The 25,286-nt window shown below is 41.6% G+C and overlaps 1 protein-coding gene across 1 annotated transcript in view; it reads left to right on the top strand.

Moving 5' to 3' along the window:
- The window catches only part of LOC143567173 (protein DETOXIFICATION 40-like), a 30,373-nt gene extending 7,423 nt beyond the window's left edge, over positions 1 to 22,950 (top strand). The window contains exons 2-6 of the mRNA XM_077053648.1: positions 19,771 to 20,462; positions 22,021 to 22,259; positions 22,359 to 22,477; positions 22,600 to 22,686; positions 22,777 to 22,950. Of these exons, the coding sequence (XP_076909763.1) occupies positions 19,771 to 20,462; positions 22,021 to 22,259; positions 22,359 to 22,477; positions 22,600 to 22,686; positions 22,777 to 22,845 (1,206 nt within the window). The 3' untranslated portion in view covers positions 22,846 to 22,950. The remainder of the gene's footprint in view (positions 1 to 19,770; positions 20,463 to 22,020; positions 22,260 to 22,358; positions 22,478 to 22,599; positions 22,687 to 22,776) is intronic.
- The last annotated feature ends 2,336 nt before the right edge of the window (positions 22,951 to 25,286 follow it).

Raw genomic sequence — 25,286 nt, 5'->3', positions numbered from 1 at the left:
AAAATCATCATTACCCTCGGGTAATGCTAGAACAGGAGCTTCGCACAACAATCGCTTGAGCTCCAGAAAGGCTTCTTCTTGCTTCGAGCCCCAAATATACGGTTTGCCTTTGTGCGTTAAAGCTGTTAAAGGCAAAGCGATCTTTGAGAAGTTCGAAATAAATCGCCGGTAGTAACCAGCTAAGCCCAAAAAGGAACGGATTTCGGTAGGAGTGGATGGCGTAATCCAGTTCTTGATTGCTTCAATCTTGGATGGGTCGACATGAATACCCATCTTGTTTACAACATGACCAAGAAACTGTACTTCATCCGACCAAAACTCACACTTGGAGAGTTTAGCAAAGAGTTGCTCGGTTTGAAGCTTTTGCAACACCAACCGAAGATGTTGCTCATGCTCGGCCTTGGTTTTAGAATCCACCAGAACATCATCGATGAACACGATCACGAATTTATCCAAGAAAGGCCTACACACCCGATTCATTAGATCCATGAAAACGGCGGGTGCGTTGGTTAAACCGAAGGACATGACCAAGAATTCAAAATGGCCATAGCGGGTTCGAAAAGCAGTCTTGGGAATATCCTCTTCGCGGATACGCAACTGGTGATAGGCAGAACGGAGATCGATATTGGAGAAACAAGAGGCACCTTGGAGTTGATCAAAGAGGTCGTCAATACGCGGTAAGGGATACCGGTTCTTAATGGTGAGCTTGTTCAGCTCGCGGTAATCAATACACATGCGAAACGTACCATCTTTCTTTTTAACGAACAACACCGGAGCACCCCAGGGCGAAGAGCTAGGGCGAATGAATCCTTTAGCGGTCAACTCTTGAAGTTGACTTGCTAATTCTTGCATTTCAGCGGGTGCAAGACGATAAGGAGATTTGGCTACGGGAGATGCACCAGGGACAAGATCAACACGAAACTCGACTTCCCGAGCGGGAGGTAAACCAGAAAGATCATCAGGGAAGACTTCAGGAAAGTCACGCACGATGGGGATTTCAGAAAGCTTCTTCTTTCCTTCATCGGGTTTGACCACATGGGCTAAGAATGCAACACATTTCTTCCGCAAAAGTCTTCGGGCTTCAGTGCATGACATCAGTTTAAGACCGTTAGATGGTTTCTCGCCGTAGATATGCAGATCACCATTTTCTCGAGGAATGCGAATCATCTTTTTGGCGCAAATAACTTCGGCGCGATTTTGCGAGAGCCAGTCCATACCGATAATAACATCAAAGCTTCCAAGCGGCATAGGAATGAGGTCGATTAGAAAATCGTTTTCGTTAAGGTTAAGCGTGCAATCTTTGATTACGGAGTTTATTAAAATAGTTTCACCATTAGCCAATTCAACTGAAAAGTTTTCGCTTAAGTTTATGCGCGGTCGCGCAAGTTTCTGCTCAAATGCGCGAGAAATAAAACTTCTATCGGCGCCAGTATCAAAAAGTATAGATGCATATTGTCCGTTAAGTAAAAATGTACCATTAACCACGTCATTATTCGCTTGCGCTTGGTGCGCGGTTATATTAAAAGCTCGTCCGCGCGTCACTTGGTTCGAAATTTGGTTAACTGGGTTCGCTTGCGTAATCTGAACTTGTAGTCTCGGGCACGCGTTCCGGAAATGACTGGGGTCACCGCAGTTATAGCACGACCTGGGTCGTGGATTAGGGTATGTTGGTTGTGGGTTCTGCAGGTAGGTTGGTGGTGTTTGCGCAATTGGGTTGGAGGGAAGGACTCTACAGTTCTCAGCAGTGTGACCAGTACGGCCACATCGGTTACATTGTCGACACGGGACTTGGGTTGGATGGTGAAGTCTACAGGTTGGACAAAAGGGTTGGTTTCCTGTGTAGGGTTTCTTAGTTGGCGGGGCAGGGAGTGCTGGATTGGTTAAGGCATAGTTGTGGACTACAGGAGGTGTTGAGTAGGTCGACAGTGGGTTAGGCGCGTAAACTGGAGGTTGGTAGGTGGGTTGCTGGACAATGGGCGGGTTGGTAAGCGCATAGGCTTTGCGCCTGCGCTTGAGGTTGTTACGGTTTGAGGGTTCTGGCTTGGTTTCTGTTGGTTCTGTGACAGTCTTGGTGGGTTTGGTCTTCTCAGCTCCCCGCAGGAACAGGGTTCCTGCCCTGACATGGTTGTCGCTGAGCACAGCGGCCAACTCGATGGCGTCAGAGAGGGTTAGTGGGTTCCTGGCCCATACAGAATCTTGGATTTCCATGGGGAGACCCCTAAGGAACTTCTCGATGGCTCGGCGGGAAGGGGTAACTAGGTGTGGGACAAGCAAGCTTAGTTCGTGGAAGCGCGTCGCGTACTCGCGCGCTTCGCCACTGTACTGTTTCAGGTTCCAAAACTCTTCCTCCAGGCGCTTTACTTCGTTGGGAGGGCAGAACTCTCGCGTCAAGATTTCCTTGAATTCCTCCCAAAGCATGCTAGAAGCAGCCTCTGCGCCACGCGCATGAGCTACTCCGTTCCACCAAGTAAGCGCCCTTGATTCCAGGACACTAGAGGCATATAAGGTTCGTTTGTCTGGAGGGCATTGGGTATGGAGGAAAGTGTTTTCAATTTTCTCGAGCCACTGGAGCATCACGGTGGCTCCTTCAAGTCCGGTGAATTTCGGAGGGTTACCCGCATTGAAGGATTTAATATTGTATCCGGAGGGGTTGGTATTAGTTTGGTTTAAGGCTTGGGCTATTGCGGCGGCCATTTCCTGGGAACGTTGCTGCCTACGTCTGCGCGAGGCTTCTCTCCTCTGATAACGAGCTGATAGCGGAGGCATTCTATAAAAGTTTTAATTTTTGTTAATATCTTGGTATAGGAAATCGTTTTAGCGCATAGTATACCGTCGTAAAGCTTGTTTCGCGAAGTTAAATGCTATTAAATTTTGAAGTAAAAGTAATGAATTTAAATGCAAACTTAATACAGGTAATGAATTCGAATCGAAAATCGACCATTCATGCATCACCATGACTTTTCGAATTCTCAATTTAAAATATACGAGTAAATGAGCATTGAAGGTTGACCATTCATGTATCACCATGACTTTTCAAATCTTCAATTTAAAATATCGAGTAAATGAATATTGGAGATTGACAATTCATGTATCACCATGACTTTTCAAATCTTCAATTTAAAACATAAAGTTAATGGTAATTGAAAATCAACTATTCATGTACCACCATGACTTCTCGGATTTTCAATCCCACAACAAACGAATATGTAAGGAAATAAATTGAAATTTAATAAAAATCGAAAGATCGCGAATAAACCATGAAATCAAGTGCTGCGTATGCGCAAGCATATTTTATAATTATCGAGTAAATAACAATTAGCGCGCAAACATGAGATATTTCTCATGCGCGAAAAGGGACTCTTAGGTATTCTAGGTCGTTACGTCTAACCACCTATCCTAAAGTCACGGAGCTCTGATACCAATCTGTAACACCCCGACCGATGGCGGATTATACATCGGGGCGCCACGTATTGTTTCATTACTCGCGACACTATTTGGGTGTCAATATTTAATAAATACATTTCATTGCGCATGCGCAGAACATGACATAAAGTAACATAAATCATATCATAACTCAAAATATTCAAATAACATAAACTTGTCTTGTTACATTTTAAACTAGGTCCAAAAGAAAAGAAAACATCCTATGTGTCCTCAAGCTTCCAGAAACAGCTACAGCAAACCAGAACATGTGTTAAAATAAAACGTCAACACTTGCGTGTCGGTGAGAAATCAAGTTTAATAGATATAAATAGATAACAATATCTGCGCGCATCATGTGTATAACTGGTGTTCAACAAGGGTGTAATCAGATTGTGATCAAGCCTTAGATCATAGCTCATAGTTCAATCCGTGCTCCCAATTGAGCACAAAAACAAGAAAACTGTGCAAGTGTAAACAAAAGAGAAATCATAAACGATAGTTCTCCCGTGTTCATCTAATGGATCCATGAAAACTGCGGAATAGGCCGACAAGACGGTTAATGATCCACACATACAAATAAACAGCCAAGTCTACGTCCATAACACATGGGGTTTTGCGCGACAAAAGTTCATAAACAAGTTTAAGACTCAAGTTTGTACGAACACATGAACATCCCAAAACATTAAAAATAAAAAGGGATTAGGTACGAGATTACTCACATGTAAACGGTGCGTTGAAAGGTAATGCAAGAACCAACTTTTAAATAAGCACAAGTTAACCTATAAATAAGAGGTTATTGGTTTAACGATTGGTTTTTATGTCTTGAATATATGTAAGTTACTTAAACAAAATATATATATTTACCGAGATCTGGGCAGAACAGAAGAGAAGACAGAGGCAAGAGAGTGGAGGCGGCTGAGGAATAACGGCAGAGGGCAAGGAGAAGAGAGCAGAGGGGAGTTTAAGTGTAGTGTGTGTAGTGTTAAGAAAATAGCTATATATTTATAGGCAAACCCTAGGGAACACAATCCCTAGAAAAGAGGAAAAGATCTTATTAAATCAAGCAAAAGATATTAAAAAGCATAAGAATCCAAAAGCAAAAGATATGGAAAGATATGCCGGCAGCTGCAGGGGAACAGGAAAAAGGGCTGACATGTTACAGAATAAAGCATGGGAGGAGTCAGAGAAAACACTGTTCAAGGCATGCAAAAGAAGATTTCAAAAGATTGTGTCAGTCACTTTTTCTGTCAACCAATAGGATTGGTGCGCATGCTGCGCCGAAAGTGGCTTTTCGGACAGATGTCGGAACTGACCTAAAGAGCTCAAACTAAAGATAAGATATTTCAAAAGAATACAGGCTGACCTAAACAGAAGAAAAGACTTAAGGTCTAGCGCGAGAAGATTCGAGCGCACGCGCGAGGGCGAAGGCAGACAGAACAACCTTAGCGCGCCGCGGGAAGAACTTAAATCCTTAGCGCGTCGCGGGGAAGAACTACAAATCCTTAGCGCGTCGCGGGAAGAACTACCATTCTTAGCGCGCTGCGAGAAGAACTACCATCCTTAGCGTGCTGCGAGAAGAACTACAATTCTTAGCGCGTCGCGGGAAGAACTACCGTTCTTAGCGCGCTGCGAGAAGAACTACAATCCTTAGCGCGTCGCAGGAACAACTGGTCTTCACGCAGGCTTCCTTGTAAGGAGTCTGGCGCGTGGAGCTGCGCAGACATCCTTAGGCGGGAAGAACCAAAGGACAAGCAAAGAGTTAAGAGAAAAAGGGGTTCAAGGCTCAAGGGTTAAGCAAAGGGGCGGGACGGCGACAAGAGAGAAAAAGGCGAGACGGCGGAAAGGAAATTATTATTATTAGTAAGTATTATAAAAATTTATATATATACGATTTATTAAATGTTAAATTTACAAAGATTAATAATCAAATTTTAAATCATAAAAAGAATCGGATTCGAAAACGGGTACCTGGGTCGGGTCGGATTGGGCAGTTGTCACATAGGGGATCTCCTTCTCCTCCACCAACAGCGCGAGGAAGTCAAACCCGTTACAGTCAACAGACGGAGCTAGAGTTTGGCGAACTTCAGAGGCTACGTCCTCGTCCTCGCATAAATATGCGGATGCCATCTTATTTAGATGAGTTTGACGGTTACGATTCATCCTACCACCCGGGAGATTACAGTATGTATACCGGAGACAGTAGGATGAGTTCTCAGGCAAAAAGCAGCCGTCCGCATGACATAGTCCGCCATACCGAATACCATAGCAATGCGGAACGAGACTTTACTAAACCATACCGCCCCGCGGCCTTCGCTGAAAAATCAAAGTTCATAGCAAGTATTGCCACAACACCCTTTCTCGTTAATGCTAAGATACCTACATCGGTGGGTAAGTATAATGGTATGACTGATCCAAGTTATCATCTCCAGAACTTTATTGCGGTAGGTGGTGTTAGTGGTTGGACACTGCCTTATTGGTGTCACATGTTCGCATTGACACTAACAGGGGCAGCAAGAGAATGGTTTGAAAAGTTACCTAACGGTGAAATTTCTAGTTGGGACGATCTGGTGAAAAAATTTTCCCAAACACTTCAGTCAACAGAAAAAACATACGCGAGACCAATCAGAAATTTTGGATATTGTCCGCCGCGATAACGAGTCCATAGAAGATTTTATCACCAGGTTCAATGACGAAAGTTTGAACATCGGTAGAATCAGTAAAGACATGCTTCGTGGTGCCTTACGCAAAAATGTCAAATGTGACGATTTAGTCCGCACGCTTACGGGCATAGATGGAATGCCAAAAGAGTGGGACGCCCTGATGACTGCGGCAAAGGTGTATGCTAACACTGAGAAAACATTGAGGAATGGTAACACGAAACAAAAATTTAAAGTTGAGTTTCAGAATCCGAGACCTAATAGACAGGCCAAAGGCCCTATATGGTCAAGGCTTCAGCCAAGTGCGGAAGCGTCAAAACCATTTGATGCAAGATCCCTCATAGGCAACAAGAACAAAGCGGGACCTGTAAACCGAGGTCCCAACAATTGGACTCCTCTTTCAAAGACTCCCACTGAAATTCTCACTATAGAGAATATAAAGTTTAGAAAGCCACAACTATTAACAAGAAGATCATTCTTGGATGCTACTAAGCACTGTTCGTATCATGACGACATTGGTCATAATACGAATGAATGTAGAACATTGAAAAATGAAATTGAGACGGCTGTGAAATCTGGAAAGCTCAAACACTTGGTAAAAGATGGAAAACCGAACAATGGAAAAACACTTGTTCGGGACATCCAATGCCCGAGTAAGAAACAAATTAAAGATTTGAATCTTCATATGATACAAGGAGAGTTCCATACAGGGAATAAGAGAAAAGAATATGATGTTGAAGAGTGGAAGAATGAACCAGTGATCTTCCCTCGAATGAAAGGTGGCCCGAACAATAAGAATCCCCTGATCATCACTGCTCTCTTCGGGTACTATCGTTCTCATTACGTCTTCTTCGACACGGGTAGCACATCAGATATCATGTATGAACAATGCTTTGATCAGCTTGACGAAGAAGATAAAGAAAGATTGAAACCCATTCACGCTCTAGTATCGGGATTTGGAGGAGAAATAATGCATCCGCGAGGTGTAATCTCATTCCCAGTTACCCTGAGTGATGGAATTCATTCGAGGACCGAGGAGGTCGAATTTCTGGTTTTGCCAGCAACATCAAGACATGATATTATCCTTGGACGAGAAGCGATTGGTGATTTCAATGCTCATCCGTCCACAGCACACGGTGCAGTAGGATGAATGAACAAGTCCAGGACCTCTTGCAGGCAGGGATCATTCATCCAATCCGTTACCAAACTTGGGTTGCCAACCCAGTTATCGTCCCCAAAAGCAATGGGGCATGGCGGATGTGTATCAATTTCAAGGACTTAAATAAAGCATGTCCCAAGGATTGTTATACTTTACCCGAGATAGACCTCAGGGTTGATGCTGTAGCACCATTCAAATTTAAGTGTTTCCTGGATGCCTACAAAGGCTACCATCAGATCCGCATGGCAGCGGGCGATGAGGACAAAACAGCATTTCGCACCGATCAAGGCACCTTTTGTTACAAAATGATGTCTTTCGGACTGAAAAATGCGGGAGCCACGTATCAACGATTGATGGACATAGCATTCAAGAGTCAAATTGGTCGAAATCTAGAGGTGTATATGGATGATCTCGTAATCAAAAGTGTTGAAGAAGATCAAATGTTGAGATATATCGAAGAAACATTCGATACTTTGAAGAGTATCAACATGAAGTTGAATCCAGCAAAGTGTTCATTTGGAATGGAAAAAGGAAAATTTCTGGGAGTGATTGTCACGGACGAGGGCTTCAAAGCTAATCCAGATAAAGTTCAAGCCATAGTCCGCATGCCTTCTCCGTCCTCCCTCAAGGAAGTTCAGACACTCAATGGGCGTTTGGTTTCTTTGAATCAATTCTTGGCAAACCATGCAGCCAAATCTCACCCATTTATCTCAACACTAAGAAATTTCCTTAAGAAAGCACATTTCAATTAGACTGCGGAAGCAGAACAAGCTTTTTTGGAGGTTAAAAAATGTTTGATGGAGCTGCCCAAGTTAACAGCACCCTGTGCGGGGGAACCTTTAACGATATACCTATTAGCGTCAGACATTGCCATCGGGGCCGTCCTCCTGACAGATCGAAAGAATATTCAAACACCGATCTACTACATCAGCAGAACACTATCGGACCCGGAAACAAGATACTCCATGCTTAAAAAACTTGTTTTGGCACTGGTCTATGCTGCCCGACGCCTCCGCAGGTACTTTCAAGGGCACCCCATCAATGTTTTAACCGGATACAAGCTCAAAAATGTTCTCAGTAAGCCCGAATTATCTGGCAGATTGGCCAAATGGGCCATCGAACTAGGTGAACATGCAATAGAATACAAACCTAGGACAACAATCAAAGGGCAGGTGTTGGCGAACTTCGTGACAGAAGTTTCGCATCACAAAGAAAAAGAATGTTTAATCGAGCAACAACCCCAATCACCTCCGGAATTGGGACAAATTTGGTCCTTATTCACGGATGGAGCTTCAAGCAATGAGGGATGTGGCGCAGGCCTCAGGCTGGTCAATCCCGAAGGCCATGAGTTTAAATATGCCATAAAGCTGGACTTCAAAAGTACCAACAACGAGGCATAATATGAAGCTTTCTTGGTAGGCTTGCGGATAGCCAAAAAGCTCGTGGTTAAACATTTAGAAGCCCGAGTGGATTCCATGTTGATTGCGGGACAGATCAATGGTACATACGAAGCAAAAAACGATATCATGGCTTCATATGTGTCACAGGCAAAGGATTTAATGCTTCAGTTCTCTTCTTGCAAAGTCATTCATATAAAGAGAAGTGAAAACAAATCAGCGGATGCTCTCAGTAAATTGGCTTCATCGAACTTCGAACATGTCGCCAAGGACATCCGCATTGAAGTATTAGATCGCCCGACTGTTCCGCAACATCAGGTTTTAGTGATCCAAACAGGAGTAGAATCCTGGATGACACCCATTATGGCATACTTGTCATCTGGAGCACTTCCGGAAGGAAAAGCAGCGACCCGGAAGATAAAGCACAAAGTCTTGAACTATCAGATTCTTGATGGTGTTTTGTACCGACGTTTTTTCCTCGGACCACTACTTCGATGTGTGGATGCCGAGGACGCGAATTACTTAATCAAAGAGGTTCATGAAGGCATTTGCGGTCTTCAAGCGGGTCCGCGGATGGTTGTAGCAAAGGTAATGATTGCTGGATATTACTGGCCGGGGATGCATATGGATGCTGTACATGAAATCAGAAAGTGTGATTCATGTCAACGCCATGCTCCTAACACGCTTCGACCAAAAAATGAGTTAGTCCCAGTCACTTCAGCTTGGCCGTTTTAGAAATGGGCAGTTGACATAATGGGACCTTTCCCTGAAGCCCCCGGACGTATCAAGTTCCTGATAGTAGCCATCGACTACTTTACAAAATGGGTGGAGGCCAAACCAGTTGCTTCTATAACAGCAGCGAGTGTTAAAAAATTCTTGTGGGAATTCATCATATGCCGTTTCGGCCTCCCTCTAGAGCTCGTTAGTGACAACGGGACACAATTCGCGGACAGTGGGTTGCAAGAATGGTTAAAAGAGTTACACATTTCTCAAATCTTCACCTCTGTAGCCCACCCGCAAGCGAATGGTCAAGTCGAAAGAACAAATCGGACGATCAAAGAAGGAATCAAAATGAGGCTGGGAACAAAACGAACGGGATGGGTGGACGAATTGCCCCATGTACTATGGGCCTTCTGCACTCAAAGGAATTCCAGCAATTCCGAAACTCCCTTCAGTTTAACATATGGCACAGAATCCATGATTCCCGCCGAGATTGGTATCCCATCCGCCAGACTCCTTATGATTGAAGATAATGATCATGAGCTCCGGATGAACCTCGACCTCCTCGAGGAAAGGAGGGAAATGTCATCGATTCGCGAGCACAATTACAAACGACAGTTGCAAAAGTATTATGACTCGCGGGTTCAAAGATGTGAATTCGATGCGGGAGACTATGTCTTCCGCAGTAACGAAGCCTCAGGGCAAGAGCCTCCGGGAAAGTTGGCCCCTAAATGGGAAGGACCTTATAGAATCCAGAAAGTTCGGTCTAAAGCTGCCTATAAACTAGAAAGGTTGGACGGGACAGAGGTCCCTAGAACTTGGAATGGGGCCCAACTGAGGAAATGCTACATTTAGTATGTTTATCTTTTGGCCTGCATGCCTAACTAGAAGTTCACAACATATGTAATTTCATTTCTTGTATTTTGGCTTATGCCTCAGTTATGAAAATTTTAATTTTAGTCATTTGAGTCTTGTATCATTAGGTAATCTTTTATTGGCGTACAAAGAAGATCCTACAAAACACTTATATTATGACAAATAAACAAAGTGTAACGGATGCAAAATTAAGCCTTCTTTATTCATACAAATGGGATTACAACAAAAGGATCAAGTTACAAGAGCAAAAAAAAAAAAAAACTATGGTGCAGCATCACTGTGCCCCGCACCTTCACCTTCCGCATCTTCCGCATATTCGTTATCTCCTTCTTCTTCTTCTTCTTCTTCTTCTTTGTTTTCTTCATCAAGTTCAAGAAGAATCTTTAATTGCGGAATGCTATCCTCATTGTCCGCAAGCGCGGATATCTGTTCCGTCAAAGAAAATTTCAGAGAATCAAAGTCCTTTGATTTCTGTTTAAGGATAGCAACAGTATCCTTGCCAGCTAGGACATACTCCTCAGGAAGCTTGGAGGTTGAACCAAACTGATAACCTTCTTGGAAACCCAGTTGGCGACCAGCCTGCTTCGAAGCTTTAAGGAGGATAGCAACACAATTCCCAAGTTCATCACTAGCCCGAACATCGGCAATGACCTGATAGAACAGTTACACATAAGTAACTCTAAAAATACTTGGAACATTTATGATGAGAATAAGGCACATACCTTGGGAATAGCTTCCGTCAATAGCCATTTTTGGTCCGCCTTGGCCCGGACAAGCTCCATTTTGTGTTGAGCACATTCCAACGATTGATTTCGGCTCTTGGTGTTAAGGTTAGATAAACGCTTGTCCTTGGCTGCTGATTCAGCCTGAAGAGCCTCCATTAATCTGGCTTTTTCTTCCAACTGTTTTTGGAGAACAGCCTTGGCTTCCTCAGTAGCGGACCGAGCAGCTTTTTCCACCTCCAGGGCCTGGCTGGCCTCCTAGCTTCGTTTATAGCTTTAAGAGCTTCTTGTTTAGCATCAGAAGCAAAGGCCGCCAGCTCATCCCATTGTTCATTCATCGCCAACCAATCTCTGGTTATCTCATGAGTAGTGGACATAGTATTCGCCAAATAATAAGAATGAGAGTTTAGTAATTCTTGGCGAATACTAAGGCGATGTCTCTCCTTTTCATCATGAGGAAGACACTCCCCCATAAATTCAAAACATGTGTCCACGTCACAGAATGTTGAATCCCGACGCAAGGACCAGTTAGGCTGGTGCGGGGTGGGATCTTCCTCCCCAGGAGAGGGAGAAGTCGGGGAAGCATACGAAAATCACGCCCCCTTGATCCCTGAAGCGGTAAACATTATGAGAGGGTGACACCGTAGTATGTTCAGTTGTGTCACCCCTTTCTTCTTCAGTGGGGAATCGTCCGCCACAACTACTGGATTTTCAACAGTGTTAGGAGACGGTGGTGGCGGACGAAGAGGTGAATCCTTCAAACCAGAAATACCCTCAGAAAGGTTATCCAGGTTCACTAAAAAGTGTTAACAATGGGTTAGAAATTCTCCAACTCATAATAAATAAAGAGTAGAGACAAAATTTACATACCTAGAGAAGGGTCTTCCGCATCAAGTTGTTCTAAACGGGCTTCCAAGGCGGAAGAAGTTGTTTTCTTGGATTTTTTCTTATTTAAGGCAATCTTCACAGGATTAACCTTGCGCTTACCCGCCGCCTTGGAAACACCCACGTCAACAACCGGACGTTTACCCTCAGCAGCAACGTCATCACGTTCTGGACCCTCAACTTCCGCAGTAACAACAACGTTATCATGACCTGTTGACGGGTAAGACCTGCAGTTGAGCTCACAGCTTTATTAGCATCAGTTGAATAAACTTCTTCGCAAAATGATGACTCCTCGCTAGACGAGAAGAGCACAATCATTCCTCTAGAAGTAAGAGCAGTCACAGGTTTGCGTTTCAAAACGCCCTCACCTTTCTGGATGTAATCTTCAACATACTTCTCACCTTGGGCATACATTGGTTCAGAGACCAATGGCTCCGGACGAAAAGCAGCAAGGAACAAAAAGTTATCGCTCGTCCGATCCAGAAAGGAACCATCTTTTGGATCAATCGGACGTCGCACCATCATGTCCCCTTCCTTGTCTAACAAGGTACTGAAGGCAGAACCTTCACCTACACAAATATGTAAAGTCAGAAATTATTCATATTAAGAAAGAGATGGAGGCCATAAACAAACTCACTCTTATCAGTTTTCTCATAATATGGCTCCAATTTGGGAATGGCCACAATCAGCTCATCTTTGCACTCACCATTGCGCCCTCGTGAATAGGACGCATGGGAGAAGGAGTAGACATCAGGGTCTTAAACCATGAAAGACCTTCATGAGTGACCGCAGGAACAACAGGCGGAGGAGTGTCCGCCTTGCGTTTAGTCATCCGGAAAGGGATAACGTCCTCCCGGTTCCAGAAAAATTTTGGCTTCTAGCCATGAAGGCTACGGAGCCACTCCGTGCCTATGATCCTCTTCTCGATGGTTGCAAAACTGTCCCACCCATCATGAAAGGTCATTTTGTAATAAACGGCAAACATGCCAACGGTGGGTTCATGGTTGTGAATTTGGCAACAGAATTCGAAGTGTCGAACCCTCAACATCCCGAAGGGGTGGATCTGTGAAAGATGAATTCCGTAAGATGTCAAGATCGATTAGACAAACTTAGTAACTGGAATCCGGAAGTTCCCCGTTGTGAAATGGTCTACGTATACAGCCATTTTATTCGGAGGAGGGCTAGTGGCAACAGAACCACTAGCAGGATGTTCCGGCTCCCACTCCGTCGCCAATCCGTACACGTTGACGACGTCATTATAATCTTCTTCCTTAAGGCAGACGGTAACTTCACCGATAGAAGGGGTACTCTCTTTCTCTTTAGCCATTTCTATATCAGAAAGGTTAAAAGAAATCTCATAAAAACGAAGAAATTTTGGAGAAGGTTAAAAGGCCTCAAGTGTTTGAAGAAATATGAAAGTGATAAAGTTTAAATGGAAACCACAAGGGTTGTATTTAAATCCATCGCAATTAATGCGATTCACAAATTGCCAGAAGAGAGAGAAACTGCGGACCGCCAGATGACAGACACGTCAGACGGGAAATTCAAGATGATGAAAACAGGCTGTCAAAGGCGTCATGAACGTCTTATCAGTTGTCCTCAATAAGTTTCTCTCTTCGCCACGTCATCATAGTTATCCAAACATTCAAATACTTCAAAAAGTCGAAGATTTCAGAAAAATCTTCTCAAGAGATATAAAATATCAAAAACATTTCCTAAAGATATTTTCATAAAAAGAATAGAATATCCACAAAAGACAAAAGAAACCTACCTCATTAATTATCCTAAAAGTAATTACAAGAAGGAAAAGAAAAATTTACAAGTTACAAAACATCTAAGCTTATCCTAAGGATTTGAAGCTGATGGGCCTTCCGGAGCCTTCAACGACGTGTCTTCGGAAGAGTCATCCTCAGAGTCTTCCCCAAGATAAGTCTTCAAAATTTGTACGCCGTCATATGCGGAAGCGAATTCTGGAAGCACATCTTGTAAGGTGAAGACTAAAGTGTCATGTTCCTTAACCCGGTTGACACGATCTTGTTTAATGTTTACGCCATAGAGCGGATGATCTTTGAATGTGCGGTTACTCTGGGCGTACTTCATCCCTTCATGAAAGCCCACAACAAGCCCAAGTGAGGAAGAAGCAGCCATCGCATTGGCAAAGCTGTCATTCAGCTCCTTACCTCCTTTGATATGGCGGACAACCTATTAAGACGAAAACATAAGTTCCCAGTATCAAAAAGTGAAAGTAAAATAACAAGTAATAAAGATTAACTTACAGCATCAACGCCTCGAGTAAGGAACCATTGGCGGTCCTGTTCCGCACGTTCCGCCCGCGCTCGGAACTCCTTAGCTTCCGCAGTAGCTTCCTCATGGGCTTGAAGGAGAGAATCATAAGCAGTCTGAATTTCAGCAGCACTCTGATCCTTAAATCTGGCATGCTCCTTCTGCAACTTTAGCTCCGCTTCAAGGTCATGAATCCGTACGCCTTGAAGGGCCACTTGATTCTCTAATGAAGAATTAGCTTCTTGAGCATGAGCCAATTCATCTCTTTCCCTCTGAGTTTTAGCTCGAGCAGCCTCAAGAAGAGAATTTTGCTTTTCACAAGCTTCTTTCCATCGACGCGCCGCATCAGCATTACGATCTTGCTCGGCCTTCAGGGCGATTTCAGCATCATATTGTTTCCATTTGGCTGTTTGGGCAGCAACGCGATGCTCCTCAGTCTCCTTCTTCGCAACCTCAGTTGCCCGTCGAGCTTCCCCCACTTTCCCACTTAAAGTACGCCATTCACTTAAGACTTCCTGGCTACCAGCCAAAGCATTATCCAGATGATAAGCACATTTGTGTGAAGATCATGGCGGGAAAGGTCACGTTGATATGCCATCTCAGCGGGTGGTGTACAATGTTTAACGAAATCCATACAAGTCCTAGCTTGGGAAAACCGGGATCCGTTAGTAATACCCCATGGAGGAAAAAACAGCTCATGTTTGTGTATCACCGTAATAACGGGAACCTGAAGGTTTAAGGCGAGCTAGGGTTGAAAAAGGTTGTTGCGGAGGAGGAGACTCCACATTTCTAACATTTTCTTCGTTAACAGCAGGATTGTCCTGCTGACCACCAGTACCACCCCCAGCCTGAAACAGATAGTCAAAGCGAGTATCAGTTTCAGACTGGATATTAGCTTCCTCCGTTGAAATATCAGCTGGCGGAGTTGGCACCCTATCTCCCGCAACATTTTCAGTTGAAGGCTCTACATTAGGGCCACTTGGCGGAGTAGTCAACTCAGTCTCAGCATCTTCTTTGGGAGAAGGGGGTGGTGGTTTTTCAGTTTGGGGAGTTGGTGTAGATAGCCTCTCCGAAATATCCTCACTAAAGATCAACGGATCTACACAACAAAGTTGTACTTAGCTAAAACACTCATAACAAAAAAAGATTACAGTGTAACACCAAAGTTATACGTACCTTCAACAGTGTCAATGCGGTCATCAAGGCTGTATTGCGGCTTCTTGGGACGGTGCACTTTCCGTTTTTTCTTCGATGGCCCCGCCTCAGTATCCGCAGCCTTCATATTTGGGCGATCCGTCTGAGAAGCTACAAAAGCTCTCTTTCTTTCCAATTCTGCTAACAAAGACGAGACAGAGGAAAATTTAGAAGCACCCTCATCAGAGTTTTCTTCCTCTTCCGAAGCGGAAAACTGAGAAACATCTCCATCATCATCACTTGATGATAAGATGGCAATCGTTCCGTCGGAAGTAACGGCAGTAAGAGGAGGAGGGTTTAGAACATACGCACCTGTTTCAAAGGTGGCGTTGGAAATTACAGGTTCAGCCCGAACCTTCTTAGGAAACAAAAATTGAGACTTAGTCTTGTCAAGTATGGGTTGGTTCCCAGCTTCGCGGATACTCTTGCAGACACAACCCCTGTCTCCAAAAAGAACATTGAACATGGAGCTTCGACCTGAAAAGATAGAAACTTAATCATCAGAATATTCAAAAAAGATAAGAGACAGTACAAAGAAACTTACGTTCATGCAGATCTGCAAAAATGGGTTCTATAAACTCCGTCGGCCACAACCGGCTCATGCCCGCCCACACCAAAGCTTCTTCTGGTAAAGCACGCATAGGTGAGGGCTGCATAGTAAGTACACGGTACCATTCACGACCTTCATGAGCGGCCGTGACAACGTCCGGAAGAGCAGCATTCACTGGACGATGAACCATGGCAAGGGGCACCACATCCTCATATATCCAGAAAAACTTGTTACGCCAGTCGACGGACAACTTTTCAACTTCATACCCAAGGCTTCGATCAGAAAACCCTTGACATGTATACCAACCATTACGGTTAGTAAGACGGTAAAACACTGGAAATCGATCTATGTGGGGAACCATATCACGTGCTATACATACAAATTCATAATGACGAATTCGCATCATAGCACGCGGGTGTAGTTGAGATAAATGAATTCCATAAGCGGTCAGAATTCTCTCTAAAAATTTTGTTATAGGAAGACGAAAATTCCCATGAACAAAATAATCGGCATACAAAGCCATTTTCCCAGGCGGTGGAAAACTGGCTATAGATCCAATGGAAGGAAACTCTGGTTCCCACTCGGGTGGAATACCATACGTTTCCAACAATTTTTCATACTCTGAATAGTCCCATGCAATTTCTATCTCATCAACTTCAGTCTGTGCGTTCGACATTATAATGGATTGAAAGGAAGATATATAGAAAGTTAAGAAAAAATTAAGAAGATAATCAGACGAAAAGAGTGATAAAACTTCAAAAAGAAGAAGCCTCTCCCTATTTATACTCATCGCAATTAATGCGATGAAACATGAACAGTAGAAAGAGAAAAACATTACCCAACCAGTGACTGACACGGTCACGCGAGAAATTTGAAAAAGAGAAAAAACTGCACAATCGGGTACAGTGACAACCGTCAAAAACGTTCCATCATCTATTCACGCGCCTGCGAGTGGTCAACTTGTCCTTTTTTCATGATTATCCATACAACAGAAGATATTTTTTTACCTAACCTCCGAACAACAAAAATCCCCAACATACATTAAGTCCAGAATTCCACCTGCACAAAGACTTCACGCGGGTACCAAAAAGACCCAAATACCCTTAAATACTACCCGCGGGTAATAGAGAACCCTCTTATAAACCACCTGCGGAACACTCGGGTCACCCGCACGTCACGAATGAGGAGGAACGTCCTCATAACACACGAGGAAGCATCCTGGCATCCTCAAAAGTCATCCGCAGGACAAGACATCTGTCCGCCTAAACAACCGGAAGGCAATGCCAGTAGGACAGCTGTCATCACTTAAGTATTCTCTAGAAGAATGTTTACGATTCTAACTTGGGGAACACATAACATATTAACCAATGAATAAAGGACACCTGGCCAGGTTGTTATAACCGTGCACATGGCCAGGGTGCAATCCGTCCTATCATTTGGTGACGCGTGTCCAGGTTGTTATACCCATGCACATGAGACGTATAGCTCAACCTATCACAATAGGACACGTGTCCAGACGGTTATCAGAGATCTTCTAGAAGAGGACAGCTGCCCCATTCATCCTTCGGCTATAAATACCTTGTCAAATGGTATGAGGTATTCATTCACCCACATATATTCTGACTACACTTAGTCTCTGTACTTCAGTACTTTCTTCATTACGAACGTTACTGATTCTCACGCCGGAAGGTGGTTACAGGAAGACCCCCCTCTCGTCCTTCCTGTAACGAGACTCACGGTGTTTGTTTCGCAGGTTCCGGTCACTGGACTTTAGGGAGCCTCACTCATATCGTGGTAGTAGTTATTTTATTGTACCCTGTGGACTCATTGGATCCAGGACCCATACCTGGGGAGTGGATCCGTGTTTCTTCAATCTCAAACATATATATTTCAAAGTCGATTAATAAATTAGACAATGTACACTAAAATATTTAGAAATCCATTAATAAGTTAGACAATGTAGGTGACTTTTTAATAGCCTTTTAATGATTCTATCACGTGATTATCTTTGAATTGGTTAGATGTAGAGTGTTTTGAAGTAATCACTATTTTTCGAAGGTAAGGTATATTTGATTAACTAAAAAGACATCTCTTACCAATTATAAAGTCTGTTAAAAATCTAGAAACATATTGAATGATTCAGAATCTACGTTTTAATGAATTATCACAAAATTGTCTTACAAACTTTAAACCAACAAAACTTTAAAGCTGAAAAGTAAAATATTTTATTTCAAGTTAGAATTTTGATTAGTATCAAAGATTATAATTCCTATGTCTTTATTGAAATACTTCACTAAGTTTTCAGAATATATTTAATTGGATGCACGCAGCATAGTAATGCATTTGCTTCATCCCGTTGTCGAAAGTTCTTTAATGAAAAATATTTTAGAAATCTCAAACACTACAGCTAAGATAATTATACATAGTTGTAAATTACGTAAATTTGTCGGCATATATAATACATTTTTTTCTAAAAATTATTTAGGTTTCTAATATTTTATCTAAACAACTGCGAGAACAAAAAGATAAACCTCAAATGTTTAATGTTATATGATCGGTTCATATTTTTATAACTATTTGTTATTGCATTCAAACATCTATATTGTGTATACATAAAAGCTATTGAATTTATTCAAAAACGTTTACCTACATGCAGACATGTACGTGTAAATTCTGAACTTGAGTTGCTTTTATAAATAAATGAACTTATACTTTTTTTAGATATTCGAGAAGAGATTAACAAACATTTACATTACAATATTTTTTGTGCTTTAAAATATTTTAGATTGAAAAATTAATGATTTATTTTTTCTATTTTCGAAAAAAGTTTACTCTTGTTTGTGTGTGTATAATTGTATATACCCACACACAATGACACAAATACATCATATATACGCACGTACTAATACAGTTAGAATCAAATAGCAATCATATATCATATATTTGATATTAAAAGATCTTATATGCATGCATTTTATATAATTTAATTGCATTTAATAAAACTTCATTTATTCATCTACAAAGAGTTGTTGGTTTGGTATATTTATTACAATTAATTAAAGGATATTTGGTTTTTTCTTGAAAGTCTTCCCACATATGGTAAGTAAAAGTATGGTTTTTTTCCTCTTTTAATGGCAAGTTTTTTTTAATTCTTGCTATATGTGAGATTTGAGTTTAATGGTAAAGCTAAAATACATAATGAGATAAATATGAGAAGTGTGAAAAGAATTTTTGGTCATACAAAAAATTCTTCAAAAATAATTAAAAAAATCATAACTCAAAATATAAATAAAAAACGAAAAAATTTTAAAAATTAAAATATTTCCCCCGTCATTCTCGTTCCAAAAAAAACGACGAAAAGACACAATGATGAAAATTAATAAAAGACACAACATATCGCAAAATATAACTCAATGCTGAAAAAAATATAACACAATGTTGAGTAATATAATAAAATATTATAAAAACACAATGTTAAGGAAAAAAACACAATCAGTAATGAAAAAAAAACACATTAATAACCATAAAGATACAATGATTTTTTTCCTAAATATTGTGTCTTCTTTTAAAGAGAAAGACGGGAGAAACATTATTGTTTTTTTACCTTTTTTATTTGTTTTTTAAAATTTTAGTTTTGATTTTTTTATTAACTTTTTTGAGTGGCTTTTTTTAAGGGCCACAAATTCTTCTTATTCTTTTCATTTTTTATCACTCTTTGTAAAATAACATGACCTTTGAACCTAAAACATCCAAAATCCTCTAACTACAATGTTTAAAGGCTTTGACTTTGCTAATTGACTACTAACCTAATACCACATTGGTGTAAAACTACTAGCTTAAATGTAATAATTTACTCTTCATGCAAACATGTGTGTGTATAAACAAATTGTTAAATACTTTTTAGCTTGGGATGGGGAGTGCAGTGGAGACATTATGTGGGCAAGCATATGGAGCTCATCAGTTTGAAATGCTTGGTGTTTATCTTCAAAGATCAACCGTACTTCTAATGGCCACCTCAATTCCACTTATGTTCGTTTACATCTTCTCTAAACCACTCTTGATCTTAATCGGTCAATCCAAGGAGATCGCCACTGCGGCTTCGTTGTTCATCTTTGGCCTCATCCCGCAAATCTTTGCCTACGCAGCCAACTTCCCTATCCAAAAGTTTCTCCAAGCTCAAAGCATTGTAAACCCGAGTGCCTACATTGCGGCTGTGGTTCTTGTGTTCCATTTTCTATTGACATGGTTTGCGCTGTTTGAGTGGGGTTGGGGCTTATTAGGGGCATCTCTAGTGTTGAGTTTTTCGTGGTGGGTAGTCGTTGTGGCACAATTTGTGTACATATTAAGGAGTGATCGAACTCGTAACAAGACATGGACCGGGTTCAGCATGAGAGCGTTTTCTGGACTTTGGTCTTTTTTTAAATTATCTGTGTCGTCTGCTGTAATGTTGTGTCTCGAGGCGTGGTACTATCAAGTTTTGGTTTTGATAGCGGGTTTGCTCGAAAACCCGGAAATTGCATTGGATTCATTGGCTATATGCACGACTATACTTGGATGGGTGTTGATGATTTCATTCGGGTTTAATGCGGCCGCCAGGTTTGTTAAGTTCTTTTGACACTAATTTTTGGTTGAACGCCGAATTTTTTGTTATCCAGGAAACTTGAACTCAAGACCTCCTTAACATTCACATCTTAATCATCAAATTATGTGAGTGAAATTTTTATAATTTAAAAAGTGGTTTAAGATATTGTGAGTATAGGAGAGAAAAATACAATGATTTTTCTGCATGAGTAGAGATTTTCATAATTTAAAAATGCATCCTATAAATTTTTTAATGTTTTTTTAAAGTGGTTGGGAGTGTAAGAAAGAGAAAATGTAATGATAAATGTAAAAAAAATATAATTTAATTGAAATAAAAGAGAAAATTTAGTGTTTGTTAATGTAATTTTAGATTTAGAGATACTGGATGAGATGTGAATGCTCTAACTCTTTGGTGTTTTAAAGGCTTTGTCATTGCCAATGAACCTTGAAAATCGTTACATTCGTTCTAATTTATTCTTTTAAATTTTTGAATAAAATTCAATCACTTTTTAATATAGAAAAAGTACTTTGGAAAAATTTACAAAAAGAAATAGATTGAACAAGTCAACCTATAAATCGTCAAGTTAATTAGCCTGGACAATACCTGTTAATTTAAATGTGTTTGTGGCTACGTACTTTGTGACAGGAGTGTTAATCATGACTAGTTATATAGTTGAATGATTTTGAGTTGATAGGTTAATGAGTTAATCAGTTAAATATATGAACCTAAACATGATCTATGTAATTATTCGTGTCAAGAACACAAACCAAACTAACTTAAAATCATATCGTGTGTCAACTTGACTCACAAACCAAACAAACTTAAAATCATATCGTGTGTCAAGTTGACTCATCATCATCATCGTACTCAGTATATTTCTCCAATAGCAATGCTATGGTGTGTCAAGTTGACTCAATCTAATATTAATTGTGAACATGAGTTTTAAATGGGGAGTTGGTAATCATGACTTCATCTAAAAAGATTTTTATTTTTTATATTTTATAGTTGGTATGTTTTTAATTGTTTTTATTTTTATCATTTATTTTCAATTTGAGTTTTAAAACAGCTTATTGACTTATTAGTTTTATCAAAAAGTCATACTGAAAAGCTATGGTTTGCGGCTTTTAGAAAACAACTTTCTAACCATTTCAAAAAACTAAAATAAGAATGATTTTTTATGATTGCCAAATACCTTATTAACTTATTGTTTTTTGAAAAAACCAATAAGCTAATAAGTTGTTTTCAAACTCAATCCTAAACATGTTCTAACAAGCACATTTTTATATTTAGCTTGACATTAGAGAATTCAAATGAAAATGATCAACAAAATGTTCGAAACTCTAAAATCTAATTATCAAAATATGAGTATGAACTTTAAGCTTGTTGAATGACCAACTCATTATCTTGCGTTTGAGTTGATACTTTAACAAAATGAGTCGTGCTCGGATCGACTTGTATTCAACCTCAAACTAACCTATTAGAAGTCGCAAGTCTTTTCTTTTTTTAGTGACTCCCTATTAGAAGTCGCAAGTCTTCTCTTTTTTTAGTGACTAATAGATGTATAAGTGACAGTGTGCGAGTTAGCAACGAGCTAGGTGCAGGACATCCTAAATCCGCAGCTTATTCTGTAGTAATAGTGACTCTCAGCTCACTGGTGGTCTCTTTGATATGTGCCATAATTCTCCTTTGCGTAAGAGATTACATAAGCTATGTATTTACCGAAGGTGAAACCGTCGCAAATGCTGTCTCGGAACTTACTCCTCTCCTTGCACTCTCCATCATCCTCAATGGCATTCAACCCGTCCTTTCAGGTTAATATCAATAGTATTGTTGGCTGCTTGATTACAACGAAACCGTCGCAAATTAGTAGTTGTTTATTGTTGTTGTTATTATTAATTGGAGTTGGACAGGGGTTGCTGTTGGATGTGGATGGCAAACATTCGTTGCATATGTGAACGTCGGATGTTATTATGTGGTTGGAGTTCCACTTGGTTCTTTGTTTGCCTTCAAGTTTAATCTTGGTGCTAAGGTACCACATATTATATTTAACCAAATAATTTGCATTTTAAACATTTTTATTTGAGCAAAAATTAAAACTAAAAACACGTGTATTTTTAATTTTTGCCATATGTTTTTTTCATGAAACTTAAGGGAATATGGTTGGGCATGATTGGGGGTACGACGTTGCAGACATTTATTCTGTTATGGGTTACGTTTCGAACTGATTGGGACAAAGAGGTAAGTATTTTACAACTTTATATGTGCACATGCTGAGTGAAAAATAGATTTGATGCTGTATATAAAACGAAACCTATATGATATTTTCAGATGAAGAAGTCAAAAGATCGAGTGAATCAATGGCATCACAAGAAAAAAGAAGCTTTGATAACTAGTTGAGGCAATTGCATCTTAAATCGGGAGCAAATAATATAAATAAAAGTGTGACGAAGTTTTATGATTATTCGTGCTTAAAATTGAATTCTTAAAATTGGTTTTATATTCCTCCATGCTTATGTTTTTCTTATTAAGTTTTTATTATTGCAGTATCATTATTAAATATTATTGCTATTATATTGAAGAGGTAGGTCCCAGCAAAGCCCAGTTGGACCCGCAAGACTCACCTAAAAGAGGGACGTCTGCGCAGAAACCAACTGGATCCGCAGGACCAACCATGCTCAGAGATGTGACGTCCTTACGCGCAGTACGCAAGCTGGTCCCGCAGGAAATGCCTCCCGATGGTGAAGGACTCCGCCTGTTCCCGCAGCCTCGGATACAAGCCATCAGGGAAGGCCACCCGCGCAGCAAGGCTACACGCACAAGGCACTTAGCTCTCAATCACTCAGTGTCACCTGAAGGAATGAGCGAAGCCGGGAACAATCCCGCACAAGGGCGGGAGGGGGAATACTCCCGCCCAAATAAGCCAGTCCGTACGATACAGGAAGATCTTCTGTACTGTACCTGACGAGGTATGGGAAAAAGATCTGACTAAAGATACGACAGCTTATTGACAACAGTATGGCGAGCAGCATGCTCCTGCACTGTATGTCACTATTAGCCGCTGCCTACTCACCAACTACTGCCATACCACGTGTGTAGCCGTCAGTTTGTGGAACAGGAATAGTATACAGCAGGCCTGATCGCTGTCAGCCGCTACCTACCCACCAACTACCAGCAGGGCACGTGCGTAGGCTACTGTTGGTGGAACAGGAACACTGTTGCAGCCGGCCATACCTCTTTGGAAACCTACCTTCGGCTATAAATACCACAAATGGTATGACCATCTCATCTTATCATATCTTACTACATTATCATCATATATACCTGATATCTGCTCTAGCAATCTCTTAATATACTTTTATATTTAAAGAGCAATCTAGTCTGATTCTCACGCCGGAGGGTGGTCACAAGGAGGAACCCCCCCCCCCTTCTCAGTGACGAGCTCACGGTGTCTGTTTTGCAGGTTATCAGAAGAACCATCTTCCAAGGGTCTAACCCCTCGTGGGAAACATCTATCTAACCCCCAGGTTACCAGTAATCTGCCCGGGGTCTGGTTAGTGTTTCTTCATTGGCGCCATCCGTGCATAAAGCTAGAACTTTATTTTTTTCCAGTTTTTTCAAACTTCTACAAAGATGGTTAGAGAAATTCCGGTAACCACAACCCCAGCTACTGGGGTGAATACCGGTAACACGGTTTTTACAAACACTACCCCGGTTACCCAAGCCGGGGCAAGTGAAGTAAATTTTACGAACACTACCCCAGCTACTCAAGCTGGGGCAAGTGCAGTAAATGATCGCCTACTGGGATCCACTGATACCCAGTTTGAGAAACGAAGACTCCCCCGCCAAACTCTCGATGAAGTTAAGGCATGGGCGGAGGCACGACAAAAGGAATTCCAGGCTGAGTTGGACGAACGCTTGCGTTCCATACAACAGGCCGACGAATTCGAATACTGGGAGGATGACTCGGAGGAATCCGACTCCGACGCGAACCCTCGCCATAGGGCAAAAGGGAAGCGTAAGGAAATGGAATCCCAACCGAAAAGGCATTTTGGACAAGCCTTCAAACCAAAAAGCACAGGTGGAAGTCCACGAGACTTCTCCAAAACGTTCAGACCAAACATTGCAAATGCAGGAACGTCCAAGTTTGCAAGGGACATTGCGGAAGCAATCGCCCCAAAGAGTGCCAAACAAATGCCTAACATAGGCACATATGACGGTATATCCGATCCAGACGATCATTTGAACAGGTTCATAGCAGGGGCAACCGTCAGCAATTGGACGGAACCCACGTGGTGCTACATGTTCCAAATGACGCTTGTTGGGGCTGCTAGAGCTTGGTTTGATCGTCTGCCGGTCAACCACATCTACGACTGGGCAGACTTCCAGCAGAAGTTTAGCCAACACTTCAGCCAGCAACGGAAGTATACCGAGGAGCAATGGACAATCCTCAAATGCATACGAGAAGAAGATGAATCTCTGCCAAACTTCATCACTCGCTTCAACTCAAAGAAGCTAAGTTTGGGCAATATCAGCGAAGATCTTGTTCGCGCTGCCTTCATCCAGGGCGCGCATGACCCAGAGCTCATCCGCACCCTAACGGGTAAAGATGGCATGCCATCCACATGGGATGCCATCATGACAGCAGCAAAACGCTATGCGGAAACGGAGAAGCAACTGGGTAGAGATCTCCCCCAGAGCACAAACCTCTACACTCAGAAAACGAGAGAAGACAACGTCCTCACCGCCCGATTAAATAAAAAGCGGAAGCTAGGCATTTGGCAGTCAAGGGTAAACTTTGACACCTCATCCGGCTTGCAACATCGATTGGGCGGAAGGGA

This window comes from Bidens hawaiensis, unplaced genomic scaffold (assembly GCF_021521415.1).
Source record: "Bidens hawaiensis isolate Kalapana, Puna unplaced genomic scaffold, B.hawaiensis_p1.1 tig00023229_1, whole genome shotgun sequence".
NCBI lineage: Eukaryota > Viridiplantae > Streptophyta > Magnoliopsida > Asterales > Asteraceae > Bidens > Bidens hawaiensis.
The sequence above is the reverse complement of the archived record's forward strand: the minus strand, read 5'-3'. Positions and strand labels throughout refer to the sequence as shown.